At 38.0% G+C, this 14,763-nt stretch overlaps 1 protein-coding gene and 1 non-coding gene across 4 annotated transcripts in view; one reads left to right on the top strand and one right to left on the bottom strand.

Annotated features, from left to right (window-relative positions):
- The first annotated feature begins 172 nt into the window (after positions 1–172).
- LOC102879084 (serum paraoxonase/lactonase 3) overlaps positions 173–14,763 on the top strand; it is a 22,994-nt gene continuing 8,403 nt past the window's right edge. The window contains exons 1-6 of one of the 3 annotated variants that reach the window (XM_006911915.1): positions 173–205; positions 1,644–1,681; positions 1,735–1,808; positions 5,204–5,259; positions 9,615–9,780; positions 14,573–14,699. In XM_006911915.1, the coding sequence (XP_006911977.1) occupies positions 173–205; positions 1,644–1,681; positions 1,735–1,808; positions 5,204–5,259; positions 9,615–9,780; positions 14,573–14,699 (494 nt within the window). Of the gene's footprint in view, positions 235–1,643; positions 1,682–1,734; positions 1,809–5,203; positions 5,260–9,614; positions 9,781–11,876; positions 11,885–14,572; positions 14,700–14,763 lie in introns of all 3 variants that reach the window. The other 2 variants (XM_006911916.1, XM_006911914.1) reach the window with 2 other exon arrangements.
- Positions 12,457–12,530, bottom strand: TRNAA-UGC. The gene has a single exon. It is a non-coding gene; the product is annotated as a tRNA-Ala (tRNA).

Below are 14,763 nucleotides of genomic sequence, written 5' to 3'. Positions count from 1 at the left end.
GGGCGGGGAGGGAAGGGGCCGGAGAAGGACGGCAGCTGCAGCGCCCAGGCAGCTTACCGTCTTGGGTTGACACCAATCAGAGAGTAGAGCCATAAACCTGCTCGCCCCGCCCTCTACCTTCCGCCCTCCGAGAGGAGTCCGCTCCCGCTCTTGGCCACTGGGCACCCGGATCATGGGAAAGTTGGTGGTCCTGGCCCTGCTGGGGGCAGCCCTGGCCCTCATCGTGGCGTTTAGGTGAGTTGGCATCTTGAGGCATCTTCGGCTATCTTTCTTCTTCCAAGTTAGGTCAGGGGCTACCAGAGCTGCCTTCCTAGTGAGTAGGAATGAGCAGTTTTGGAACCTCACTCCTCAATCCCACCCAGCAAACCGTCCCTTGAGAAGCACTGATGTGAAAAGTGAGCTGATTGCCTGCCTTTCTTAAGATCGTAGAGCAGAAATGCCCCCATTTATTTTCTGAAAGTCGTGCCTCCCCACCCTCTGCTAGGTCTCTCCTAGCATTTTGCTTCTGCAAAAACTAACTCGGTCGGAAGCACTGGATTTGGGGGAAGGGACCAGGCTACTGTTTATGACTGACTCTGACATTGCTCAGGGCCACTTATACATTGAAGAGTACTGGGCTGCAGAACTCACCACAGATTAAAAGACCTGTTCAGACAGCTGGGGAATTAGAAGGAAATGCAGATCACATTAGGCATGTTGTAGGTATTCAAACTTTGAAACTGGAAGATCTAGTGGTGACAGCCGGAAATATCTCAGGAAGAGTCCATACTGGTCTAGGAAGAAGACATTTTAGGTGATGATATGCATTTTTGAGTAGATCTAAAGCCTCTACTTGCCTTCAGCTGTCTTTCGGGTGCTTTTATTTACTTCTCTAAGTAAATAAAATCTGGTTAACACCTAGATCTATTCAGGAGCCTGATGCCTTTTGGTAATACTTTCTAGCTCATCTTGAGTGTTTATTGTTACATTTGCTGCCAGTGTACCCAAGTGAGAGAATCATAAAAAGCAATAACTATAAGGTAGGTTTAAGACTTATTTTTTTAACGTGACAGTAAGATAAGTCTAAGTGTAGAGTCTTCCTGAATACGATTTAATAAAATTTTAAATTATTCTTGATATTTAAAAGAATGTTTTGCTGCGGAAACAAGAACACCATATTGAACAATAATGTGACCAATTGTTTAAATTGTGGTCAGTTTAATGAATTTACATGCTTGCAAAGTAAGTCAGCATAAAATTTTAAAAATAATAAAGTTAAAGAAAAGGCTACAGGGTTTGGATAGTAGGAAACCCTGTTTAATTTGGGGAAACCAGTTTGGGGAAGGGAGTTGCATCAAAAGGCAAGACCATAGTAGATTAAGGGGAGCTAAAGTACAGATTTATAATAGACAATACTTTAACTCATTAAATAATACATCCTGTACATTTAAATTGATAATACTGTGCAATTACTCATACTATTAAATATTATCATTTATTTTTGCAGCAAAGTGTTGTTCGTGTGTAATTGCATTTTAGTCTTTCAACAATAACTGGGTGAGGTTAGCTGATATAGGCATGCTACCTACATAATGTTCATACCTATATATTTATTTATATAAATATAAATAAAAGGTGATGCCTACTTGTTAAATCATGCACAGATGATAAGAAAGAGAGTTAAGAAATATGAAAGTAGTTAAAAACCATGTTTAGACATTGATTTTGGAAGTCATGCATTGTTTTTATCTTCAGTAGACAAAGATTTAGTATATCTCGAGAAGTGGAGCCAGTAGAACCCAGGAACTGCCAACTTATTGAAGGAATTGGTATGTATGTGACATAACCACAAGGGGCCAGTACAGTTTCTTGGTCACCATCCACCTGAATGAGGCTGCCAGCTGATTTAATTCCCTGCTACTCCTTAAAATCTCATACTGAAGCTTCTGCCCCATCCACTTTACGCAAGCTACCTCATCCCAGGTTTTCAAGGGGTCTCTTAAATGTCAAAACGAGCGGCTTTTTCTCAGTTCTTTTCCTCCTGAGGTCTCTCTATCATTCGAAGGTGTCATTGACTCATTTTTGGCAGTCCCTTGCTGAACTCTCCTCCTGTTTCTTCTGTGATATATATAGTTCACTCTCCTCTCTGTTTTCTTCTGTTGCCTGTCTTCTTTTCTTCTTCCCTCTCCTTGATGATATTACTGGCTTCAAGTGTACCTCCTTCAAAATTTATCTGCAAGTACCAAAAGGACTAGGACTTAGTTCTTACCCACAAGAATCTCATGGCCTGCTGAGATGTCTTTTTAAAAATTAATCACAAATCCATAGCTTGATCCCTAACCTTTCAAACGGCAGGTCTTCTTTTCCAGTCTGAAATCTACTTTATTCTACTTAACATTTCTGTTATTTTCTCCCTCATACCCCTGCCCACAACCAGCTCTTCTTCTAGACTTCTCCTATGCATGATACTCCATTCTCAAAGAGACTTCGTTCACAATCCAAGAACCATTTGTTTTCCCCTTAATGCTCATTGTTCCACATGAGACACGTTGACATTAACCTCCTATACGCCCCGGCACAGGGCTGTCTGGATTTGTTGCTGACCTGACTGTTTATTTGGACTCCAAGCCTCCCATTTTCCCTCTCATACTACAAAAAAAAAATGTCTCGGCTACATTCTGTTCACTGTTTTGAGAATGTGTTTTTTCACTCTCTCACCTTTGCTTATAAAATTCCCTCCACTGATTTCTTCATCTCTGCTTGCTAAAATCACCTGCAAATTTCTCTCCTGCCTCTGAATTCTCACACCACCCTGAAAGTCTGATTCACTTACGACACCTACCACATGCTTTTATAGCTGGCAGTGTTTTCTCTTTCTCTCAATATCAGATTGCAAACTCCCTAGGGTCAAGGACTATAACTTATTTATCAATGTGTGACAGGATGACAGCATAGTTTACTGCGATATGGTTTATAGTACATATATATAATCAGAAAAAAAATCAGAATCCTTTTTGATTTTGAATATCATCAAAGAGAGGGAAGAAGAAAGAAAAGAAGAAAGACAGGCAACAGAAAAAAAATGAACTTTCTTTTTTTTCCTTTCAATTTCAGAAAAATTCCCTGGCCCTGTGCTCCCTGGTATTAGAGGAGGTTTGTGCTGCAGGCTAGAAAGCAGAATTTGCTAAGACAAACTCCTTCTTGACTTTTATTTTCGGATTAGGGAACTGACATACAGAAGAATGAAGTTACTTGCCCAGTAGTCTAGAAGAAGTGGGCAGCAGGCCTAGATTATGAGCCAGCATGGTTTTCTTCTATGCCTTGTGAACTCTATTGTGTAACACTGCATTTCTTCTCTACTGACAACACATTTTTATTATGAAAGCTTCTGGAAAGTACAATGGCAGCAGAAAACAGAAACTCTGAGATGCAAAAAGGTGAAATACTACTAAGTAGGGCTGACCAAAACAAGGCAGGCTGGATATTTAAGTAAAGATCACTAACGAGACAGTATGCACAAGACCCAACTATTTGATGAGTGAATGGCTTTATGAAACAATGGAAAACCACTTCAAGATTTTAGGTAGAGTGTAGTAGGCAGTAACAGAGTTGGGAGGAAATTTTGATTTGTATTTTCTTCAGACCTAGAACTTTGTGGTTAATTTTATTGGTGGAAGGAACTCTGTATCTTTTTGTTTTCCTTCCCAATAGTCTTTCTGGGTAGAAAGGAAGAAAGATAAGTTAATTCTAACCTCCAGAAATCATATTTCATAGATCATCTCTTCCCAAGGCTTTGAAGGATTGTTTTAACCAGGCAGTTGTTTGACTGCCCTTGGCATCTACTCAAAGCTGTACTTGAAATCTAAATAGCTTTATTAGGACTGGCCCTGAGCAGGACTATCAAGTAGACAGCCACTGCGTTTGGTGTCTTCCTATTTTTCTCTCCATCCCTTTTCCCCTCCTGCAGCCTCCTGTGTCTCCAAGATATATTTCTACTCTGTAGTAGGTTCTATTTGTTTTCTTAGCTGGATGTCAGAACCTTCTCTCCAAGATGTGACATGATGGTAATATTCATTAATAGTAATGCTTCGGCATGACCCTGTCTAAGGGTGAATGTAGGGCATCCCTCTCTCTACCTTGTGTGATCTCTCTGTAGTCTCTCCTCAGTAGCTTGAAAGTCGCCGGACTTTTTACATTAGGTTCAGGGCTCCCAGGGTTCCCAGGGCTCCCAAGGTGCATGCCGGGAGAGGGAGGATAGAGAGAGAAAGGGGAGAACAAGCAAAAGCTATAGCATCCTGTGGCATCACTTCCACCTCATTCTAATTGTCAAAACAGTTACAAAGGTCTACCCAGGTTCAAGGAGAGAGAATATAGACTTTACCTCTTGATAGAAGAGTATGAACATCACATTGTGAGAAGAGCACATGACCATGATACATATTGATTCTACTATATTTGTAAAATACAGTTTGTCACACTAGATAGCCATTGTTTTCACCTTTGGTCCTGTCTACTTGGGATCATGTCATTTGTCATTCTATCTCTCTATTAGGAGCCATGCAAGCCCCTTTTTCATACTGGTCTTAGTCATAACTTATTATATGCTTCTTCTCAAAGAAAAATGCTCAAGACCAGCTCTCAATGGAAAGACCTCTGAACAAACTCTTTCAAATTCATTTATATTTAGTTCATCCTTAGACCTATCGCCTTGGTAACAGAGCAATTACTCAATAAATCCCCAATATGATTAGATAATAATAGATGTTTAAGCCTCAACAACAAATTAGAAGAAGAGAAATACTTGGCAGAGACGAGAAGTCTTTTAAGAAATGTTCACAATAATTTTCCAAATGTTATCGCTCGGTCTGTACATCAGTCTTCCATGGGGAATAAAGCTAAATTTCTCAGGACAGACCCTAGAAATCATTATTTAAAGAATAAATCTAGGATATCAATTTATTTTATAGTTATTTCTTTTTTTTTTCTTCTGAGAGGAAATTCGAAAAAGGATGGAAGGAAGGAAGGAAGAAAGGAAGGAGTCCACCTCGAGTTTTACTGTAGAGTAGCATGGCCTGTGGTATTCTTGAAAGTTAATATACTTTCCCAAGTAAATAGTTGGAAAAAAGTCAACGTAGTTTCCAAAAGAAGTTCAAAGTTCTGACTATGAGATTTATTTTTTAAGCCTTCTAACATACATTTTTCTAACCTTCCACTTCTTTTGCAGAAAATGGCTCTGAAGATATTGATATACTTCCTAGTGGGCTGGCTTTTATCTCCAGTGTGAGTATCGTCCATGCCCCTCGGATGTTCATGTCAACAGCTGTGTAGCAGCACATTAATGTTGCCTACTAGAGCTGCCTGATGGGCCCCTGCACACTCCTCCCACTTGTGGGTAAATGAGTCAACTGAAAAAGCCAAAACCAGATTCTGGAGGGCTAATCAGGACACCACAGGAATTCCCAGGCTTGCTCCCTGTGGGCAGTTTCATACTCAGTAGGGTCTCAGTAAATGTATATTGATTTCCATTCAATTCCTAGACTAATTTCCAAATCTGTCCACTTGCTGTCCATCCCCATCATTGCCACATCTGATTGGGTGTCAGCTTCTGATAGTCATCTTCTCACTAACTGGTATTCCTCTTGCCATGCCTGCCTGTGTTTGGAACTTGGTAAATATTTGTGGTTGAAAGTTAACCATGTTATGCAATTCAAAACCCTGAGTACTTTCCAACTTGTTTTTTTAAAATTAATTATAGAAGAGCCTGAACTTTATTCCTAATACCACTTTTATAGGTCTGGAACAATTTTTGAATTTTAAATAAATTTATATGTTGTGAAAATGTTGAAAATTACCATGAATTTGTTAAATCAGTTGCAATTTGAAATGGGACCTAAGGTGTTGAAAAAAGTAGATTGATTACATTTTTAATATAAATTTTGATTTCTGGAATTGCATGTCTTATTGTTCCATTTTAGACAATAAAATATTCTCAAATAATTTTGGCCAAAAAGGGGCACATATAATAACCCTTAATGGCTTGAATTTCTGAATTCTTGAATTTCTAATTTCTAAATATGCACAGTATAGTCAGGGTCTCATTTGTATTTTATATTGCTGCTCACGATGGTATGTGTAGGGGTAAGAGGTGGAAAAAAATTTATTCTTTAGTTTACCATAACCAAAGATAAAACAAAGTTGTCTAGAAAAGCTTTTTCTTTGTTGATTTGAATTTTCTATTGTCAATTTAGATGTTCAGTGTTATGCCAAATAGACCTATCAAAATGACTATTGTATAACTAAGAGATTTCTTTGTTGTTAGGAGATAATATTTGTAGGTCCTATTGTATTCTGCTTTTCTATTTTTACTGGAACTAAAAGTACTGAATTAATGCTGTGTAGAAAGTAGAGATTTTTTCACAAATAATTCCATGAGAAATGTTAACACAAAGTTTTAAATAATGGAGCTCTTTTTGTAAACAAACAACTCATACTTATAGGGTAAGGATAATGTTCTTCGCTTACTTTTTAAGCCATCTTTATGACTGTAATAAATTCAAGTCCTTGTTGTTCTTTGTTTCTTGTGTTACCCTTTATTCCCATTCTAGGACATGTTTGGAAGCTGCTGATTTCAAGAGTAATACTGTGTAATAGAGAGTTTTAGTCTATTTAGAGATACCAAATAGGCTATTTGCTTTCTTACCAGGTCCTTGAAATGCTTCTCTTTGCCTGCAAGGTTACTCCTTTCTGCACATGTTATCAGCTAACTTTTAGTTTTCTTTGAGGCCTCTTTGTGGTGGCACTTTAATTCCTGAGGAAAGTCTTCCCTAAGACTCTCTTCCTGAGTGAGGTGCTTCTTCTCTGGTCCCTCGGGTTCCCTGAGCACAGGCCTTTACATATCACATCATACCTGATGGTCTTGCTTGGTGCTGCCTCTCTGGATTTTAAGCTCCGTGAGGCCAGGACTTTAGAGTGTTGGTGCTTAAGTATTTAGCGAATGCATGTGCTGGTGAATGAGAAGAGTTAGAAGATTTTTCAATGCGTGTCCACACATACCTGTAGTCTGTTGGGGAAAATAAGATGCCTGCACCTCCAGTGATTTTCACCATTTTCAGTGGTGAATGATATCAAAAGAATTTCTTGCAGTCACTTGCCACAAATTCTTACCCAACTGCCTTAAACAGAAAACCAGATAAATACCAAACCTTTACTAGAGATGTTTTATTTATCATGACACTTAATCTAGGCCACATTTTTTACAATGGTCTGCCCTTAATGAAGAATAGTAAATATGAATGAGAGGCAGGATTCAAGGAGAGCATGTTGATTTTGGTTTTGACAATTTGACTTTGAGCTGCCCTTAGGAAGAAGTTGAGAATTCAAGCTAGAGCTCCAGAGAGAGATTACAGGTAAATGTGTAGATTTGAAAATCATTGGTATAGAAGAAATACCCGAAACTTTATGAACAAGATCTACAAGGAAAGAGTATAGAGCAAGAAGGAAAGAGAGAGAGATGAGGACAGAAGGAGGAAGCAGCAGGAAGAGAAGTAGGACTTCTATCCGATAATTTTACTTTTGTTTTTTTGACAAGAGATAAGGGGGTATACCTATTGCCAAATACCACAGAGATATAGGTAAGAGAAAGTCGTTTATCAAATAAGATATTTTGGAGGCCATTATTATGACCTTTATAGAGGCATTTCTACAAACTGGTAGAATACTGATTTTGGGCAACTGAGAGTTGGAGCAAATTAAATCAGGTAAGAAGATCAAATGATGCTTTCAAGAAATTTGACAGTGAATGAGAAGGCAAGATAAATGCATGTTTGAAGAAGTAGTAAAGTTACAGGAAGATTTGTTTCAAAGAAGGAGAAATGAGCAATTTTTTTAGGCAAAAGAAGGGAGCATTGGTGAAAAAAATAGTGGTAAAGTAAGAGAGAGAGGATGTAATTTCTAAAGACAGACCCTAGAGAATAAGGAACAAAATAAAGTAGGTAGCAGAGTTAAGAACAGAAGAAGGATATTCTTTCATTAAGTAAAGAAGGAAAACGGAAGAGGATTGATAAAACTGAAAAATTACGGAGACAGAAAGCAGGGAATCTGAGGAAATTCATGTCAAATGGCATATTTGTTTCTTTCTTTGTTTTCAAAGACATAGGAGGTAGAGTCTTTCATCGAGAATAAATAGGAAGAAAGTATGGGCTCTGGAAGATAATGATATAAATTCTGAATAGACACTTGGAGAAATGCAATAAATAGGTTACCTATTAGAATGAACCAAAAGATTGATAAACATTGTGGAATGTCTGGTTAAAGTTGGGGTGACTTTTTTCAATCTGATTTTAGTCTAGGCCTATAAGAGGTGGACCAGGGCAAAGGGAGTTGGCAGGAAATTTGATAAGGAGGCAGTAAGCAAAGGGTGTGGCTCCCTGAGAAGACAGGCTATTGGTCGATGACGCAAGTTTTGAGGTCTGGAAGCAGATGTTTGTGACTAGGGGCATGCTGACCTCTTCTCCAGATTTGGTGACCTAAGGAGAACTTGAGGAGAACTTTAGTACCTTCTCCGATGCACTGCATGGGTGCTAGTGTTGTCTGGGGAGAAGTCAGGTTTCCAATGAGATGTAGGCATAGAAGGACTGTCCTAAGAAAAGCTCAAAGATGTGGTTTCACTCCACCAGGGGTGAGATGGGGGGCAGTGGAAGGACCAAGAATAGTATTGGTGTGTGTGTGTGTGTATGTGTGTGTGTGTGTGTGTGTGTGTGTGTGTGACAAAGAGAGAAGGTAGAGTAGGAAGGAGAGAATTTAAATTGCGTGTTAAGTGGAAATGAGAGTACAAGAAAAGATACAAGGTTGTCGATATTGATGTATATCAGTATAATGGGGGAGGGATATGGGGAGGAAGTGGGCTGAGTTTTGTAACTGGTGTAGAATAACCAACCCCAAGATTTGCCTTCGTGTCATTCAGGAGGCCTATGATTGGTTGATAAACACCCGATCCTTCTGCTAGACAGAGCCACTGTCTCAATTACTGAAATGAACTTTTTACAGTATTTGGAGAAAAGGATTCATGTCCACATTTCCAGACATATTTATAGGAATAAAATAGGTCAGAAATAGGTCAAATTTCTAATTGGTTCTCCTATGTTAATTCTTGGCTAATTCTAGTGTTTGTCACTACAAAATATAATGAATGTAGGGATCAGAGCAATACAATGAAACCACACACCGCTTCTCTCTGCTTTGAGAAAGTTAGTTATAGAATATCAGGATTGGAAAGAATCTTAGCCATCATACATTTTTAACTTCCTCGTTTTATAAATGAGGAACCTGGGGCACAGGCAAGGCAAGTAACTCACCCAAAGGAACACAGCCTCGTCTCTTGCATTGTACTTTTTAGCTTCTCTCTGTATTAAAAACTGTGTTTGGGTTATTCCTGTATTCCCATTCCCAACGGTTTAGATGGCATTGGTAATTGCTCACACCAGATAATGGCAACAAGTGACAGAGCGAAAGATCCCAGAATCTAAAAGAAATTTAGAGCTTTAAACATTTCTATTAGGCTTTGAGATTTTAGCTTCCATATGAAAATATTGTTTTAATATGTATATATGTGCATACTTATTCTCTATTTTTAAAAGGGATTAAAATATCCAGGCATACCAAACTTTGCACCCGATAAGCCAGGACAAATCTTCATGATGGATCTGAATAAGCCAAACCCAAGCATCCAGGAACTAAGCATCAGTAATGGTTTTGACAAAGCATCATTTAATCCACATGGGATTAGTACATTCATCGATGAAGGTAAAGCCTGAATGCTTCAGAATAAGGGGGGATGAGGGAAATACGAGCCACTCATCTCCAACTACTCAACATATATGTGAAAGGAGAAAAATGATATTTTGTTATAAACATGTATATTTGTAAGATAATAAATGTGTATCAACAGATTTTTAAATTTGCATTAAGGAAGGGGTATTAGAAGTAGTCACTCTCTCTTCCTCCTGCCCCCTTTTCTTTTCATTTGATCATCAAAAATAATTCACATGTTGTTCTCAGAAATCAAAACTAAAAGCCCTTTAAAAATAATTGTGTGACATTAAAAAATGTAACATAAAAATATTGATAAATTAGACTTCATCAAAATTAAAAGCTTTCTGTTTCAAAAGACACCACAAAGAAAGGGAAGAAACAACCCCCAAAATGAAAATATTTGCAAATCGCAAACCTAATAAGAGGCATATATCCAGAATATATAAATAATTTTCATAACTCAACAAAAAGACAACCCAAGAGATCTTAGTAGACATCTTTCCAAAAGGATATGCAAATGGCCAATAAACACATGAAATCTACTCAATATCCTTAGTTTTTAAGGAGATGCAAATCAAAACCAACATGAGATACCACTTCACACCCACTAGGATGGCTGTAATAAAAAAGACAGACAATAACAAACATTGGCAAGGATGTGGAGGAATTGGAACTCTCACACTTTGCTGGTGGATACTAGATGGTGCAGTCACTCTTAAAAGCCGTTTGGCAGTTCCTCAAAATGTTAAACATAGTTACCGTATGATCCAGAAACTCCACTCTTCAGTATATACCCAAGAGAATTAAAAACATAGATCCACACAAAAACTTATACACAAATATTCATAGCAACATTACTCCTGATACCCAAAAGGTGAAAATAACTCAAATTCCCATCAACCAATGAATGCATAAACAAAAAGTGATATATTTATATAGTGAAATATTATTCACCAATAAAAAGAAATGAAGTAGTGAGGCATGCTACAATATGAATAGACCTTGCAAATATTATATCCTAAGTGAAAGAATTCAGTTATTAAAGGCCACGTATAGAATGGTTCCATTTATATTGTGTCCAGAATAGGCAAATTCATAGAGACCAAGAGTGATTGGTGGGGGCTGAGGGCAGAAGTAGGATGTAGGGAGTGACAGCTAATGGGTATGGGGCTTTTTGAGGGGTGATAAAAATGTTCTGGTAGTAGATAATGGTTGTGGTTGCATAACTCTGAATATACTACAAACCACTAAACTGTACATTTTAAAAGTATGAGTTTACTGGAAGTAAATTATATCTCAAAATAACTTGTAGAAAACAAATAGTTATTAAGATATTGTATATGCTTTAAAACAACAATTTCCAATATATATTTTTTACTTGTTGATAGTCCAAAATTCCAGATTAATTTAAATTTTAAATATTTGTGGATCCACAGAGCATGTAGAAAATAAGAACAGTGAAACTTCACTAATAATACCTCCATGAATGGAAGGCCAAATGAAAGCGCAGCAATTCAGAATTTTTAAAGAAATGGTCTTTTAATTCTTCCAAATACATACTGAGTTACAATGTATTGTTAAGTATAAATTTGCTGGGCTGATTTAATGAATGAAAAAGAATAATTATAATTATTTCTTTCTGCTTATCCATTTCTTTTGGTCTGCACCAACACAGACTTTTTCAATTTTAAATAAATGAGTACCTTTTTAAATGCTTGAACATTTTTTCATTAAGTAGGTTAAATGTCCCCCTAAAAACTTATATATGCTATTTATTTGCTTAGCAAAGCCTTCTTTAAAAGATAACTATACCTAACAATTTTGTATTGCTTTATTGTTTACAAAGCATTTTCATATATAATTTATTTATTTCTCAAAATAAAATCCTAGACCCTATCTTGACATTTTACCTCTCCCTGCCCCATTCAGTCAACTAGTTACAATATTCTGTCTAATTTACCCCTCAATTACCTCTCCCCATCCTCACATACCAGTTTAAGTGCCCAACATGTCTTTCCTGAATTCTGCAAAGGCCCTGTGACCTCACCTTCCCTCTTATACTACTTCAATTCATTTTCATAAGCAAGAGTTTTTTGTTTTTTTTTTTTATATGAATCTGATCATGTAACTCTCTTCTTAAAATTCTCCATATTGTTCCCATTACTCTGAAGAGAAATTCTAAAACTCCAAAATGACCTGGGTTCCTAGGTACTACCCTTACATATTTTGGCATCTGGGTGCTCTCGTCAGCCTCACTGGACATCATTCTCCCCCTGACTCTCTGGACCAGCCACACTGGATTCTCTATAGTCGTACAAAATGCTACATGCCTCAGGGCCTTTCAATCTGCAATTCCTTCTGCCTGGAATGTCTTTCCATCTTTTCTGGCTTACTCTTCCTCATCATTCAGGCCTCAGCTTAAATGTCGCCTTCTCACGGAAGCCTTCCCACCATCTTGTCTCAGGATACAAACCTTGTTATATTTCTTCTTGAAATACTTCTTTTTTTTACCCCTGCTCTTTAATTCCACCCCCCCCACCATACTTCCACCCCTGACCTATGCCTGTTGCCGTTTTCCCCTTAAAAACTGGATCTCTGAAGGTGCGGGGACCCTCCCACGGGCTCACAGAGTGCACCTGGGGCCTGGTGCACCCGGGGTATGGTCCATGGCTCCACCTGGGGTGCAAACCCAGGACCTTCTGCTTGCAAAGCAGATGTGCTAACCACTACACTATGGAGCCACCCCCTTTTTTTTTTTTTTAGCATCTTTGAAATGGCAATTAATATTTTTTATTAATGTTAAAAAAATATCAACCTTCTTTCCCTCTCCCACAATTTCTCTATAGTGAGTTCCTTTTCATCTTTAGAGCCAACCTTAACTGTCACTATGAAGAAAGGCAAGTGCCCACTCCAGTATTCTTTACTAATTATTTCCTCCCTATTTTTTTCTACCATGTAATCAACATAAAAGCATATGTGACTTGTTCTTTGCTGGATTCCCAGAGTAGGTTCTCTATGAACATGTGTTAAGTGAATAAATCAATGAATCCTATGAGACAGGAAGGTCAGATATTAATGCTCGGTTTTATAGATGGAGAAATGGAGTTTAGAGAAATGCAGTGAAGTGTGGTTTCACTTGTTATTAGTAAATGGCGATTCCAGAGCTAGAACCCAGATGGTCTTATTTCTAATCCTATGTCCTTTAACAGGGTGAAATTAGGGCTCCAGGCTCTATGTAAATCATTTTAAAGTCACTACTTTTTTGTCTTACACCCAACTAGACATATGATGCTTTACTGGAGAAGGTGTAATGAGTGATCAGATTAACCTGGAGCTATTTTATTTCATGAGATAGTGTTAGCAATGGAGGTATTTTTTGTGGGGATTTTTTGGGGGGATGTGTGTGTATGTGTTTTTGTTTTTTACTGCGGGTAGGGGTGGGTAGTGGGGATTGTTTTGGGTTTTGTTTTTTTATTTGAGATGGGACCAGTTTACAGTTTACAGATTAACCCTCAGGCATATAATTAGGCTTTCAAAGTTGAGTATATGATGATTGATACTTTATTATTAGTCACCTTCCTTGATTATGTATTTAACTCATAAGGCCAAAACATTACAAATAGGTTGGAATGGAATTAGAAGACAGAGAAGAAAAGTATTCTTACCAAACATTGCTTATATGTAAGGAGGGGTCCAATGGAGCCTAAAGAAGAGGTAAAACCAGGGCAACACATATATAATTCATGCTGTGTCTAGCAAGACTATTTGGCTGAAGGGCCATGTGGGGGCTAAAATCCAACTGAGTTCTGCTTGCCAAGCCCCTGGCCCTGAAATAGCGCTAGGTCGACCAGAAGCAAGATTCATCTGTGTGGGACTCCCTCTCTTTAATATGGGTCAAGGGGTCTGTGTGTTTCAGAGGCCACCTCAGGGCCTAGACTTGCTGCATTGTTTGTTTGGAAACTCTGCCAAGAGAAGGAATAAGGGAGATGAATGCAGATTGAGCCGTGCAGAGGGAGGATAGAGCTGGACCTTTTCAAACTCCAGAGCCTATCTGATCTAGAGCTCCTAAGAAGTCAGAAAACAATACTCTGAGAAGCCAGATTACTACCCTCTGTCCTGTTCGCAGAAGTTCACATTCCAATATGAAAACAGGTAGTTGAACATTCTTGAGGTCGATAATATTCAGAGTTAGCTAGTCTGTTTTGCATTTATATTTTCACGACATGTCAGTTGGGCCCACTAAGTATTGCTATTGAAACCTCAGTTAGTTGACTTGTGTCAGAAGTTCATTCTCTAGCTGGGAAGTGTCGCTTATTTTAAGATATTCACATAGCTCAGAAATTTCTGGAATATGTATTGAAATGTAGGCAATTCTTACATAAAAGAATTCTCTGCAAAGTTTTGTTTGCTTGCACCTACTGCTCTTGCTGAAGGGTCATCCTGGGAAACCACTTCTGTGTTTGTGCACCACTGTAGGTCTATATCTTTCTGTAGGAGAAGGTATGAAGGTGAGCTGAGGAGATCATTGCACAGAAACATCTGGACTTGGCTCTGCTACTTGGTGGTGGTAAAATTGCCAACAAGTCATTCACCTTCTGAGTTTCAATTTCTTCAATTAACTGGAGATTCTGGCATGTGTCTGACTTACCTATCAGGTGGACTGTGGGGATCCGATACAAGATGTGTGAGAAAAATCCTGAATGTGACCAAATCATACACTAAGTCTAATAATAGTTGCAATAGAAATAAACTTCTTGGAAATTATGCCTTTTTTCCACTTTAGACCATAATGTGTATCTTTATGTTGTGAATCATCCCCGCATGGAGTCCACTTTGGAGATATTTAAATTTGAGGAACAACAACGTTCTCTGGTACACCTGAAAACTATAGAACATGAACTTCTAAAAAGGTATGAAATAAAAGTATTTTGCACTTTTATTTATTTTGCACCTCTTGTGTGTTTTGTTTTCTTT

This window comes from Pteropus alecto, unplaced genomic scaffold (assembly GCF_000325575.1).
Source record: "Pteropus alecto unplaced genomic scaffold, ASM32557v1 scaffold21, whole genome shotgun sequence".
NCBI lineage: Eukaryota > Metazoa > Chordata > Mammalia > Chiroptera > Pteropodidae > Pteropus > Pteropus alecto.
The sequence above is the reverse complement of the archived record's forward strand: the minus strand, read 5'-3'. Positions and strand labels throughout refer to the sequence as shown.